Genomic DNA, 14681 nt, shown 5'->3' on the forward strand with positions numbered 1-14681 from the left:
TATAGAGCTAGCAATAGGAAGATATGAGACACAATGAATATGCCAAAAGTGAGCATTTTCCAGATATTTGAATGAGACAGCCATGTGGTCATGTAATTTAAACATTATAGTTTTTAGTGTTCCAGAGTTGGTAATCTCTGTTCTTTTTTATATTGTCTTTGTCTTACAGTTATAATATAGTACAAAGTATAATTTTGTTAAGTTTATATAAATACCCAAGTAAAAGATTTTTAAAGTAGTCAAATTTTATCAAAAAGGAAAAGCTAAATATAAAATTTAGAATACCAGTGGAAAAATATCTCTCCAGACAAACTAAATGACACATGCCATAAAATTTACTTTTTTATAGGTTTCTTTGGGAGTATATTTGGATTAATGGGTGTCTACATTTATGATGGAGAATTGGTGTCAAAGAATGGATTTTTTCAGGGATATAACCGATTGACTTGGATAGTTGTTATTCTTCAGGTAAAGCATTTAAAGTCTTATATTTAATGCTAATAAACTTTATTTTAATATAGAGAATCAAGTAGCTACTGATGTATGATGGGAGGGAAAAAGATCCCTCCTGTTAGTGCTCTCATTATATCTAGTTTATTCTGGGAAGTTAAAATAGAACTGGTCTTAATGCCACAATGAAAACTTACTTTGAAAAGGTCATAAATGAACTTTATGGTATTTAAATTTGACATAATGAAAATGCAAGTTTAAGAATGAAAGAGTTGAAGTTAGAGGTAAATATAACTTCTGATTTTTTTTACAGTTCTTGTTGTTGTATATGTTGTATATGATCAGCCCATTAAGGCTCAAAAGCAGATCTAGATATTTAAATATGTAACAGGTACATATTAAAATATTCCTATCAAATTATCTCAGTTTATAATTTGAAATTGTTCAAGGGTTGAGTAATTTCATCATCAAAAAAAGAAAACAACTTGATAACGCTGGAGGATACAAAAGTGAAGATACAAGTCACTGCCTTCACAAAGCCTTTCTTTAAGAGGTATTTGAAGCTGTAGGAGCAAGCTCTCTTACAGAAATTGCGTGAAGGTGGCAGATTGTGGTTGTGTTTTGAAAGCAGGAAATATACTTCTATTTTTAAGATAGGAGAAGAGACCAGGATAAATGAAAATTCAGAGGAAATATAAAATAGAGATAGGGTAAGTCAGAAGAGTTTGTATGATGGCTTTTATCCTAGCAGAAGGAAGCCCTCTTCCTATAAGACTTGGGTTAAATAAAGAAGGTTTGGTATAGTTGGTATGATTCCATAGGAACTGAATAGATAATTGACTACATTGCCAGGAGGTAAAGGGACTCAAACATCAATTTGTAGTGAGCTCAATTGGCATAATTTGTGACTCTCACTAATAATAAGCTTCTGTCTTGTGAGGAAGTTATTAATGTGGGTAACCCAGATTTAGGAGTTTATAACTAGAGTTTGGCAGAAAACAAAACTATGTTGTATGGTAAAACCTCATTATTTAAGCAGGTACAGTTTGGAATTTGAGAGGGATTTGGCAGAAAGTTCTTTCTACAATCTTTTCAGGAAGAAAAATCTGACAGCAATAAAAGGGGGATTGAAGGGCGAGGAGCTAGAGGAAAAAAAGCCAAGTTAGGAGCCTATTGAAAGACTAGTAAAATAACTTAAATTACATTTTATTTTTACTTCAAAAGTAAGAACACTTCATTGATCCAAGTGACAGTCTTCCCACATTTGTCTGAACAAGTGATGCTTAATTACTAAACTGGTTGAGGATAGATGTTTTATTCACAGTACAGTTAAACTAATATAACAAACTGCAGATTATGCTGGTAGTTACTTCAGGTAGCTTTTGTAATAAAAGGGCTATTGAACAAAACTCTATGGTCATAAGAGATGATTTTTTTTTATTATTATTTTTTTTAACATTTATTTATTTTTGAGACAGAGAGAGACAGAGTATGAACGGGGGAGGGTCAGAGAGAGGGAGACACAGAATCTGAAACAGGCTCCAGGCTCTGAGCTGTCAGCACAGAGCCCGACGCGGGGCTCGAACTCATGGACCATGAAATCATGACCTGAGCTGAAGTCGGCCGCTTAACCGACTGAGCCACCCAGGCGCCCCAAGAGATGTTTAATAAAAATCATTTCTTGGGTCACCTGGGTGGCTCAGTTAAGCGTCCAACTCTTGATTTCTGCTCAGGTCATAATCTCACAGTTCATGAGTTCAAGCCTCACGTTGGGCTCTGCACTGGGGCCTGGTTGGGATTCTCTCTCTCTCCCTTTCTCTCTGCCCCTCCCCTGCTCTCTCTCTCAAAATAAATAAATAAATATTAAAAAAAAAATTTAAGGGGTGCCTGGGTGGCTCAGTCGAGCCTCTGACTTCTGTCCATGATCTCACGGTTCGTGGATTTGAGCCCCATGTCAGCCTTTGCACTGACAGTGAGGAGCCTGCTTCGGATTCTCTGTCTCCCTCTCTCTCCCTGCTCCTTCCCTGCTCGCTGTCTTTCTCTCTCTCAACAATAAATAAACATTAATTTTTTTTTAATTAAAAAAATAAAATCACTTATTACAATGGGATTAAATTTAAAGGACAAAAGTCTAAAGTTTTATTGAATAATGAGATTGTTTGGGAAAGCAATTTTATATATGTTTGTTTAAAATAATCTTTTAAAACTTTTGCAGGCACTTGGAGGCCTTGTAATAGCTGCTGTTATTAAATATGCAGATAATATTTTAAAAGGATTTGCAACCTCTTTATCCATAATATTATCAACACTGATATCCTATTTTTGGCTGCAAGATTTTGTGCCAACCAGGTAATATATTTTTTTCTATTGCTTTAAGTTTCCAAAATATATAGAAAAGTAAGAATTCTTAATAAGATCTGGTATGAAAAATCTTGTTTTATTACAACTTTTGAAGGATCGTGGAAATACCGTAAAAGATCCTTTTAACTATCTTTTAAAAAAAGATTGCAAACTAAATGCATAAAAGAAAATCTTCCACTGGAAAGTTTTTTATACAAATTTGGCTAGCCAGAATTTGCCCAACAGATTAAAAAATTTTTTCCAAACTCTTCTCCAAAGTAAAAAGTCATATAAAAAAGTTAATAAGTCATATAAAGTCATAAAATAAGTCATATAATGGATTTGTATGTGTGGAATTTATGTAGATAAAGCCAGGAGAGTAAATGACATTCTTGAATAGTTAACATAGAGAATGTGGCGCAAGAGAAAACTTTTTGATGGTGGCAGGAAGATGTGGTTGGTTGGGAAGGGAATTGCAAGGGAAGGCAGAAGACCCAGGAGTTTGGTGTCGTGGATGCCAAGGGAGGAGACAGAGTTAGGAAGAATGAAGTATGATAAATACAGATGGTATTGAAGGTCCTATCATTTTTAAAATTTATAATCATAAATAATCATAATTTATATGATCATAATCATTTATAATCATAATTTTAATTTCTAATTCCAGAGTAATGAGATTATATTTTAATGGATTCCAGGATACTATACTTGGTTTTCCTCTAACTTCACTCCACTCTTCATCTTCTCAATTTCTAAATTTTGGAATCTGAAGGCTCTGCCCTTGGACCTCTTATTTACACTCACTCCCTTAGGTGATCTCTATTCTCAAGGCTTTAAATACCATCTATATGCTAATAACTTTCACATTTTAATTTGAATTCCAAGCTTGTATATATAATTGCCTATTTGACATTTTCACTTGAATGTCTACTACATAATTCATTCCCTGTCCCTATAAGGGTTTCCCAATTTAGTACATGGTAGCATCTCCATTCTTCCAGTTGCTTAGGCCAAAATCTTCCTTGACTTAAATAGGAACACAGTTTATCCACAGTAACCTAAGAGAAGGCAGAGTCTATGGATATGGATGTATAGACAGACTTAAAAAGGAAAATTAAAACGTATGGAAGTTCTTTACCTCCTGAGTGAAGTAAGAAGTAAGGTCATCAGCTTCTCTTTACCCTTCTCTCATACATCATTCTAATCTAGAAAGAAAGCCTGTCAACTCTTCCTTTTTGGTATCTCCAGGGTCAACCATTTCTCACAACTTCATTGCTACCATCCTGGTCCAGGGCACACTCATTTATCATCTTGATTAAGGAAATAATCTGTTGATGTATCTTCTTGCTTCTTCTCTTGGGCTGTGCTCTTACAATTTTCTCCATTCAGCAAACAGACTGATTATTTTCTATGTAAATTAGATCATATGACTCCTGTTCAGAAATCCTCTGCTTTCCATGTCATCTAAAAGTTGTCATCATTAATGACCTATTTGATGTGGCCCTCAGCTACCTTTCTGTCCTCATCTGATAATCTGATACTACTTTCCTCTTATTCACTTTTTTTTTTTTTTTTTTAAGTTACAGTAATCTCTTGGCCATGGGCTTTGATTTGTCCTTCAGTCATCTTGGAATACTCATCCCCTATGTATTCACATGACTAACTTTCTCATATCCTCAGGTCTCGGTTCAAATGTTACTTTATCAGGAGACCTCCCGAAATAAAAGGGCACCCCCCTCCATTCTATCATTCTTTCCTCCTTTCTTCAGAAGATTTATTACCATCTTATAAGCAAAGCCAGAGGTTGGCCTATAAGAGGTACTCCTTGTGTCTGAATGAATGTTCAAGATCTTAAAATTTTAATACAGCTAGTAAAATTCATTTGCGTCACTAGAGTGAGATAGGATTATGGGTGGAATTTGGCAGGAGAAAAATATCATATGCCCTTTATATTTCTATATTGAACATTTATGGTTTCCTTCTTCTAGCAACCTGGACAATAGGTCTGAGACATGCATGTTGAGATCTGTGATTTTTCTGTGACATCAGTTTAAAATTACTTGTTTCTAGTTTGGTATGGGAATGAATTACTTAGCTAGTGAGACTAGCCTAACAACTAGGATCTATACCTTAATTATGCTTTAGTTACTCTATTCATTAAGTGGGGGCAGTTATGCGCTTTGTATTGTTTGAAAATGTTTGGAACTATAGATTTTTAGGGTACATTTAAAAAAGCATAACTTAAAAAAAAATCAAACCTCATATAAGGCTAAGTCAGGGTGTTAACTTTAAATCTTTGAAACATGCAGGGAATGAACAAGTAAATGAAAGGGGAAATCAGTAGAGGGACAAAATAGTGGTGTGTCAATAAGATGCATACCTGCATGTAAATCCATGTTTCTGAGGGTCTGTGTAAGGTATGTTGCGATGAAGAGAAAAAGAGAAAAGACAATGATACTGTTATTATTGAATGAATGAATGTTTTGACACTGAGCCGCATGAAGGAGATGGATTATTTTTCCTAAAATATAACTAGACCCTCTGTCTTTGTATATTCTTATTTTTGTGAAGAGCATCTCTTAAGGAATAAATCCATGACCCCTATTCCAAATGTATTAATATATTTTCCATGGTTACCCCCATTTCACTTCCTAAAACGGTTTTCATGTGTGTTTTGGGTTTGTTTGTTTTGTTTTGTTTTGTTTTGTTTTGTTTTGTTTTGCTTTGGTTTCTCAGAAGTGGTACCCCTATACTTGCTTTTCTGGCTGCTTCTTTGGTAATCTGTCAATCCTTATTCACTCTCTCATTCATCTTATCCACTGCCATGTCTTGTCTGTCCTCTCTATGAAGATAAGTCCCAACTTCAACTCTAGATCCCTATTTCAGCTGACTACTAGACATCTCTACTGATATCACATCACCAGTATTTCCTTTCCTAACTTATTTTTCTTGTGTTGGTTATTTTGCTTATTAGCATTAACCATCCTTGCATTTAGGCTTATTTATTCTTTTATCAAAAATGTATTAAGTGTGTAGTATGTGTCTTCCTTTCACTGTACCAGATCCTGGAAAAACCTAAATTTATGAATGAGATATGTTTCCTCTCTTCTAGGAGGTCACAGTGATTAGAAAGTTAGATATGTGAATAAATAAATGAGAACTTTATGATTAATACATTATTGAAGTATATATATAATTCTATTGGAAGTCAGGTATTCAAATCTTTGAAATAATCGTTGTTTTCTAATAGTTTTTCCTCAAGAAAAATTTTTCTCTCAGAACCATCTAAAAATAACTGTCTTGACAAGCAGGGGTTTCCTGACATTATTAGGTTTTCTAGTAGATCCTGTTAGAGATTTCATAGAATGGATTCCTGCAGGGGGTAGAAAATTGGATCAGACAACTTTTCAGTTGAGTGTGTATTCCAGAGGTCCAGAAAGCTAAACAAAGGTCAGAATGCCTGACAAAGAAAGTTTTCAGTCAGATGCTCATCCAAAGCCTAATAATTATTAAACATTCCTATGGTAGTAATTTTCTTCAAGATGTATTATAAGAAGTTTATGTTATCTTAATCTTACATGTGTACCTGCATCCGAGGCTTTTGAAAAGTTGCCCATTTATGTCAAGTCAACACTAGATATTTATCACCACAGATAATTATTGAGCTCCTTCCATATCCTAGGCACTTGGGGTATAATGATGAATGCTGAGCAGATGGTTAAGCTGGGGTGTAGACGTGTAAATAATGCCTTATTTAATACAGCATAGTAAATGTTATCATAGAGTACATCTGCCTAGGGGAATGAGTCTTGGAGACATTAGACCTGAGGTATGAATAATCAATTTTCTTGGGAGAAAGGACATTGCAAGCAGAGGGAGTAGCATCTACAAAGACACTGTCTTGAAAGGCACGTTGTGTTCACCGAATTACAGGTTGGGTAGGGTGGAGTGTGGAAGATGAGGTTGGGGACCTCATTAGGAAGGGCCCCTTTGTGTCATAATAAGGGTTGTGATCTTTTTCCTTTATAGAACAAATGTTTATTGTTGTAAAGCAGGAGAGTGATTTTGAACTGTTAATAGAAACTTTAAAACCAAGACAAATACATGTCTCTATAATAGCACTTTGAAGAATATACATCTTAAAAGTTAAGATTGGTATTCAGTTTAGCTCCACTTTAAGTTCTAGTACCAGTTTAAGTTCATTTCCAGTTTATAATAAGGTATATTATATCTATGGGCAGATAAAATAAAGAATAAACCAAGTATACTTGCATTTAATCTAATTTAGTTTTGTAAAGAAAGCATCCTATGTAAATTGGTCCTGAGTTTTGCTTATTACTACCTTGGATTTTAAACTGAACTTTACTTTGGTCTGAAAAAACTTCCATTTTCCCTTTTTACTTTCAAATATTTAAAAATTGAGATCTTTTATTATTCAGTGTATTGCAGGCAAAAGACATGTTAAGGGGAAATACAACATTTAAAACATCGTTGTTTTGGGAGACAGTACAATGCAGTGGATGAAAGTACAGGCTCTAGAGTCAGACAGACCTGGATTTGAATCTCGTCTTCCATTTCAAGTTGTGGGATATTAAGCAAGTTACTCTAACCCTCAGTTTTCTCGTATATTAAAAAAAAAAAAAAAAAAATGAGGGCAATACTAATACTTTTTCATAGGGTTGTTATAAGAACTAAGTAAGATAATGCATGTAAAATACTTGGCTTGAATACCTAGAATGTAGTAAGTATTCAGTATTTGTTAGTCATATTACTGGAACATTTCCCCCCAAGTTATAATTGTTTTTACAAGTGAAGAAATAGAAAGAAGTTGTTTGCTTTTAATCTGATTTTCTCTTTTTATTTTTTCTTCATCTGTTTAGTGTCTTTTTCCTTGGAGCCATCCTTGTAATAACAGCTACTTTCCTATATGGTTATGATCCCAAACCTACAGGCAATCCTACTAAAGCATAGTATATACTATCTTTAACTGGTTTTTCACAATGGTGCACTAGGAATCTCAACATTAATCTTGCATAGAGGACTTCTACAGATTCTAAGAAGATATCATCACGCTGAATCTCATCATATTCAAATGGTTTGAAAATATAAACATTTAAGGCTAAAATATGTGTATATGTTAACAAAATACCTATTACATCTAGAAATCAAAGCTTGAAAGTACTTCCAGGGATTAGAATAATTATTGGAAAAATAATTATTGGAAAAAACTTGAAATCTGAGTTTAAAAAGATTTTACCTTTTGATTGCTGCAGAAATGTCCTATGCACTCTTTGCAAGAGCACACAACAAATGTCCGATACCAATTTTTGCAAATTAGATCTATTTAATCTTATTAAATGTTTTTTATCTTTTTCTGTACAGATATATCAAATCACATGGAATATTCAAAGTTTGAAAATTATAATTATAATTGCCTATAAAGCTGTGAAGAAATAGAAGTATGATTTGAAAAACATTTTCATGTATCTGAGATTTTTATATTTATACAAAAGATTACTAAAGAAAGGATTGCTAAATGTTATTTGTTCAACTACATAAAATTTGATAAAGTTTCGTTCTGGGTCTAATTTGTCAGAGAATAAAATTCATATTTAAATTTAATGTAGAGAAGTACACACATCTATTTCTCCATCTACGTTTTAAGATCTTTTAGTGCTTTGAAACTGCTGAAAGCAATCCAGTTGCTCCTGTGCTAGAGAGTAGCCAGAGACTTTTGCACTAATGGAGTTTTGTCCTTAATCTCTTAACTATATTTCTTTTCTGTAAATCAGATAAATCCTTAATATTACTTTAAATTAAATTTCTGTATGTGGTAATTTCCATTGAAGTTTCAAAATGTAATTTAAAGGAAATAAATACTTGTTTAATAATTTAAAATAATTATTGTCTAACATCTCCACTTGGAGAATTTTGAACTATCAAAGCATATACTATATACATCTAGAATGTTTTTAAATGAATATTTTACTCGTTGATCTGTAAAAACTTCCTTTAATTTAAAACAACAACCAAAATAATTGTAGTATAGATGTCAACGAATTGAGACCAAAATGACCTTTCTTAGAGACATTCCAGATTGCCATGATATTTCATTATTTTAAATGGCGCCATAGCTATAACTCAAGGCTGCTCAGAAGAACTTTTTAGGCCTCTCATAAACCCACCATCCCCAGAAATACTGTGGTCACATGTCTAGGAGAGGTAGCCAATTCTGAGTCCCTTTCTGTGGCCCTAAAAAGCTGCTGGGAAGGAACCATTACTTTGCTTTTAAGATAGTGGTTTCTTTTCCATTTTGATTAGCACTGGAGTTGAGGTTGTAAATTACATGTGTTATTTAATAAGTTGGTTCAATGGAGAGAAAATATAGCAAAAATGATAAGGTGACTTGGTGGGCAAGAATACTTTCTAAAATTGGAATATAGGTTTACCTTAATTATTGACTATATAGACAGAATTAACCTATTGTGTATAAGAAGTATTTTACTTTATTTTTTCATTCATGCTTCATATATTTTTAAAAGTCTCCCATTCTAATAGTTAAAAACTGTAGAAAAGTAAATATTTTTATATAGTTATAATGGATTTTGTTAAATAGAATTTGGCTCAAAAATACCGTGTCACAAACTGTTGGATACTTTTGGCTAATTAGGACTGGCTATATTACTTTGCTTATGCAAACCTAGTCTCTACAGGACACAGGCCTAATCTATTCCATTCAAAGCTTAAAAGTGTTTAAAAGTACAAAATACTTTTAAATCAGTTTCCTGGTAATTCCAAACTGACACTAACCAAACTTTCTGGAAGCCCGACTTATGATTTTCAGTGACCACCTTTGAGAGCATTTGTTTAACAACTTTACCACATTTTGAGCATGGTATTTTTAACACCATTCTGATGTACATCTTACTACCTACTGCCAAGTGAAATCTAAATCCTGCAAATGCACAGAATTCAAGAGTAAATATAAAGATTTATGTTCAGCCCACATTGAAGTACTAGTTGGGTACTTACATATTAATTCAGTGTACATTTACAATTAATTGTTAATTCAGGTTTAGTCTGTCCCTTCAAAAAATGATACAAGCAAATATTGGAAATCAGACAGGTTAGTTACCATTGTAATATATTTTCAGGTGTCCAAAATAACAGTTTTCAAGATTCTCAATAAAGCTTATAAAAATATAATCAAAAGTTGTGACAAAGGACAAAATAGTCTAAAGCATATTTTCAAATGAAACATTTATTAGACAAGCTTAGTTCATATTTTGCTTATAGGTTTGAAGATGTTATTAGAGATTGGGTTGTGTAGCTTATAATTTTTAATTCATAAAGAAAGAATCATATTTGAGAAGATGGGCCTGTAGGCTATATCATGTCATATATACAGATAATGCCATTTTCCTCTGTGTGTGGTGTGTGTTTTGATGACCTCCAAAAGCCTTATTGTATCAATCTTTTATAATGATGACTCCTTTATTATTTAAATTGTTACTTTTTGAAGTTTACTTGTTATCTCTTAACTACTTTGTTCATTATAAAAATGTGCTAACTCATGGGAGAAGAGTGCCAGTTGATGGTTCTATTAAAAATTAAGAATATGGTATTTGGGAAGAAAAGTTTGAAATTCAACATGTAGATGTTTCAACACAGTAGTATCACCAGTTCTTTAATAAGTATTTTTAGAGAAGTTGTAGGCTACTTTTATGGTGGAAACTGTAGTTTAGAGGTGCAAAACTTAAATGTTTACATAAATTTATATTGAATGTCACAATTTCGTAGAAGGAAAAATAGTTTGATATTTAAGCTAGATTCTAAGGAGACAGAGTTTGAAAAGAAACTAATTGACTTTGTACCCAGTAGACTTAATGTAATATTGATTATTCTTAAGAATTGATATACTTTTCCTACATATCAAATTATTGGACTTTTAAAATGTCATTGTATAGTCATTCAACTGAGTTTTGTTTTGTTTTTAAAAATAGGGTTTAGCATCTCTTGTTTTACTTACACTTTCATTGTTATAATATTTAATTACACATGGATGTATGCTTTACGTAAGAAAAGGTTTATAAAAGTTATTTATGCTATATTGAAAGTCATCTTAAGAATCGCCCAGATATGTAGCATATTTAAAGAAATTACAGGACCAAAGAAAAAGCACCTTTATCAAAATCTGGTCCTATGTGCCTTGCTTTACCAAATACCTGACTTTTCTGGAGGATATTACTGTAATTCACAACTTTGGACACATGGGAAAATTAACATTTTAAGAATAACTATAATTCAATTTTTTGGATGTTTCAACATTTGTTCTTTAAATCCATTATCTAACAGAATATTAAAATAGGTATATTATATAAGCATTAGTAAACAGTACTTATTTAAATAAATTATGCACCGTTGCTTCATCATTGAGCTTTTGAAACTTTAACAAATGTATATAGATGTCATTTTGTTATTTTATTTCTTATTATGAGATATAATTTACTGTGATTTTTAAAATATTTTTTTAATGATTTGAATTCTGATTTTGTTTATATGTCTGTGTATTTCATTTGTTTAGAAAGATTCCTTTGAGTATGGAAATGTGATTTGTATATTTAAATTTTTTATGGACATAATTAGAGGAATGTATAAATTGGTCTTTTGTTAAATGGCTTTTTAATTGATAAATTTTTCTTTGTCATTTTTTGGTATGCAGTTATTATCTATTTAGTAGATTTATGAAAAAGATTATTTTCATAATTAACTCTATATAAATTTCTTCCTATAATTTTTGTTTCCCTTTTCACCTGTGTTTGACTTAACCATGAATTAGATTCCTTTCTATATATCAGAAATGACTTCCTGATCTTTTCCATCATCTCTCGTTACCTTTATCATGTGTGATCTTCTTTCTTTTTTTCTAGCCTGTGCTCTAGCATGAAAGACTGGGTTTTATTTAAACTAGTTAGAACTTCTCTACCTGTGTGATAATAACCTAATTTTTTGTTGTTTTAAATAAATTATCTGTTTGCCAGCCTCAAGGTTAAGTAATTATAGTGATTGGTATATATTCTCTTCATAATGTGAATATAATTGCTTCTATTGTGACTACAATTCAGTGCATAGAGATCAAATGATAAGCAATATAAAAGATTTCATTCCCACCTCTATTAATGAAATATCCTTGTACAAAATTGTACAAATGCTTTGTTTTAAACAATCACTAAAGAACATCAATATTTAATTTTATTTTATTGTATACTTCTCTTTGGTTTCTTGTGAAAACATTACATTTTTTTACATTTTTTTTGGAATTGGAATACTTCTTTTGTTGGAAGTATATCACAATCCTTGAATCCCAGTGCCATGCAAATACACCTCCTAATCCAAATCTTATGGATGACTACTGCCATTCAATAGTCAGACAGTGACCAGCATTCGTAAAAATGGTCTTTCTTATGGTTAAAAGTTTTGAATTCCTTCAAAGCAGGATTGATTACATATATATTCCAGAAAAGAAAATAGCAAAGAATAAATAAATTGCCCTCACATCCCAAGGATTTGAAATTGTACTATAGTAGAGAGAATCTCGGTGACTGCAAATTCAGGGATTTCCCAAATTTACCTTCAGGTTCAATAATCCACTAGAAAGACAGAACTCCCTGAAACCTATTCTATTCATAATCATGTTTATTACCAAGAAAGTATACAAATTTGAACCAGCCAAAGGAAGACACATATAGGGTAGAGTCTAGGAGGGGCCCAGACTCCTTTCCAGGTGTCTACTCCTTGTGGAATCATGGACCGTGTTATCTACTCCTGGCCACAATGTACACACAGTATTGCCAGTCAGGAAAGCTTACTCTGCTTTGATGTCCAAATTGTTTTTAATTTTTCTGTTGTTTGTTTATTTTTGTGAGAGAGAGAGAGAGAGAGAGAGAGAGACAGAGTGTGAGTGGGGGGAGGGGCAGAGAGAGAGGGAGACAGAATCTGAGGCAGGCTGTAGCTCTGAGCTGTCAGCACAGAGTCTGATGCGGGGCTCGAACTCAAGAACCATGAGATCATGACCTGAGCCGAAGTCGGATGCTTAACTGATTGAGCCATCCAGGCGCCCCTGGTGTCCAAATTTTTATCAAAGCTTTCTTACTTGGAATGATTGATTCTTTGCCCACATGGTTGAACTTACTAGCTCTGTCCCTCCCTGGAAAACTGACATCAAGTTATAGGGGCTCATTCTGAGTCATCTTGTTAGCAGAAATTATCAGGTGTGAAGTCCTAAAGATGTAGGCCAGAACTTTGTTTGGGTAAGGCCAAATTCCTTACTACACAGTGACCACTTATGTCTATACACATTCTTCTGAACTGATGAGGATGACACAAACAATGTCAATTTGTTTATAGAGACTTTTAATTTATACTTTATCGTTTTAATTTGAGAAATGTCAAATGATTCTAAACATGTGACTTGGGGGTAGAAAAACATTTGTAGTCTGATACATTGCTAAGTAGCACATATGGTATTCATTTAGTTTTCAGTTCTGATGTTTAATGACAGCCTTATTAAATGCTGAACTATTTTAAAGAATAATACATTTAAATTAATTTATAGATATTTTATACTGTATATTAATGTACATTGTGAGCTAATTTTATTTTATTTATTTTATTTTTTGCCAATTGAAAATTACAACATGAATGCCTCTTTGGAGGGACTTCTTTTACTGATAATTATTATTTTTTTTAAGTCAGCTATATGGTAGTGTAGTAATTTATTCTGCCCATTAGTAACTAATATTTGAGGACATTTATAATATTAATGGAATTTAATCTGAGAAGTTCAACTTTTTTTTACATTTCATTGTTGCGTATTAATAAGAGATAGTCAAAATAATTATGGTACAAATTATTATGTCAAAAACATAGTAAATGCTTGGTGTTAGTCAACAATTCATTTTTGGCTTAAAGTTCTTTGCAAGAAAGAACATTTGGTTTATTTCACTAATAGGAATATCTCTTAATGCTAGGATGGCCTCATCTTGGTATTTTTTTTTCTCCTCTGGAATTTTAGTATACGTTACCTATGTATAAATGGAGTTGAGTGAAGAGGTACCATTTATTCCAAATAAGAGTACATAACCAATTACTATTGTAATGAGAGATAGACAGATAGCCTAAGGAGTTTAAGATTCGGAAATAGAAGCCCACATGAGATATATGATGAAACCAAATAGGGAGTTTAAGGAAAGAACAAAGCCATAAATTGCTCTTTCAGGCGATGGCGAGGATGAATTTTCCACCATTTTCCCTGTGGCTTTAGATAATCTTGGGTCTTGGGGCGCCGGGGTGGCTCCATCAGTTAAGCGTCCGACTTCGGCTCAGGTCATGAACTCATAGTCTGTGAGTTCGAGCCCCGTGTTGGGTTCTGTGCTAACAGCTCAGGGCCTGGAGCCTGCTTCGGATTCTGTCTCCCTCTCTCTCTGACCCTCCCCCGTTCATGCTCTGTCTCTCTCTGTCTCAAAAACAAATAAACGTTAAAAAAAAAAAATTTAGATAATCTTGGGTCTTTCAAGCACCCACCCAGGCCCTTCCTGGCAGCTCAGGCAGCTCAGCACCAAGTCCATTTTTAGCTAATTTTAAATTACCATTAACCATTGCTATTATAAGGAAAAGTTAATAGAATAAAACTATTACCATTTGTTACTTTAGATGACAGTACAGATTCACTGTTAATTGATAGGTCCACATTTGCAGTCATCCTTTGCTAGGGTTAAGCATCAGCCCTCCATTGGATCTAGCCAACTTTTCATTTATGAATGTATTTACATGTATTCATTTAGGACTTCTAATATGTAGAAATAACTTCTTTCAAACAAGTAACATACTTT

At 32.9% G+C, this 14681-nt stretch overlaps 1 protein-coding gene and 1 pseudogene across 4 annotated transcripts in view; one reads left to right on the forward strand and one right to left on the reverse strand.

Moving 5' to 3' along the window:
- Nucleotides 1–12045, forward strand: part of SLC35A3 (solute carrier family 35 member A3) — a 54546-nt gene extending 42501 nt beyond the window's left edge. For all 4 annotated transcript variants that reach the window (XM_045478399.1, XM_045478403.1, XM_045478402.1 and 1 more), the window contains 3 exons: nucleotides 350–468; nucleotides 2666–2799; nucleotides 7671–12045. In XM_045478399.1, coding sequence (XP_045334355.1) covers nucleotides 350–468; nucleotides 2666–2799; nucleotides 7671–7761 — 344 coding nt within the window. In that variant the 3' untranslated portion in view covers nucleotides 7762–12045. The remainder of the gene's footprint in view (nucleotides 1–349; nucleotides 469–2665; nucleotides 2800–7670) is intronic.
- A 1691-nt stretch (nucleotides 12046–13736) lies between these two features.
- LOC123596829 lies at nucleotides 13737–14219 on the reverse strand (annotated as a pseudogene).
- Nucleotides 14220–14681: the final 462 nt, after the last annotated feature.

The sequence above is a fragment of the Leopardus geoffroyi genome, chromosome C1, assembly GCF_018350155.1.
Source record: "Leopardus geoffroyi isolate Oge1 chromosome C1, O.geoffroyi_Oge1_pat1.0, whole genome shotgun sequence".
In the NCBI taxonomy this organism is placed as follows: domain Eukaryota; kingdom Metazoa; phylum Chordata; class Mammalia; order Carnivora; family Felidae; genus Leopardus; species Leopardus geoffroyi.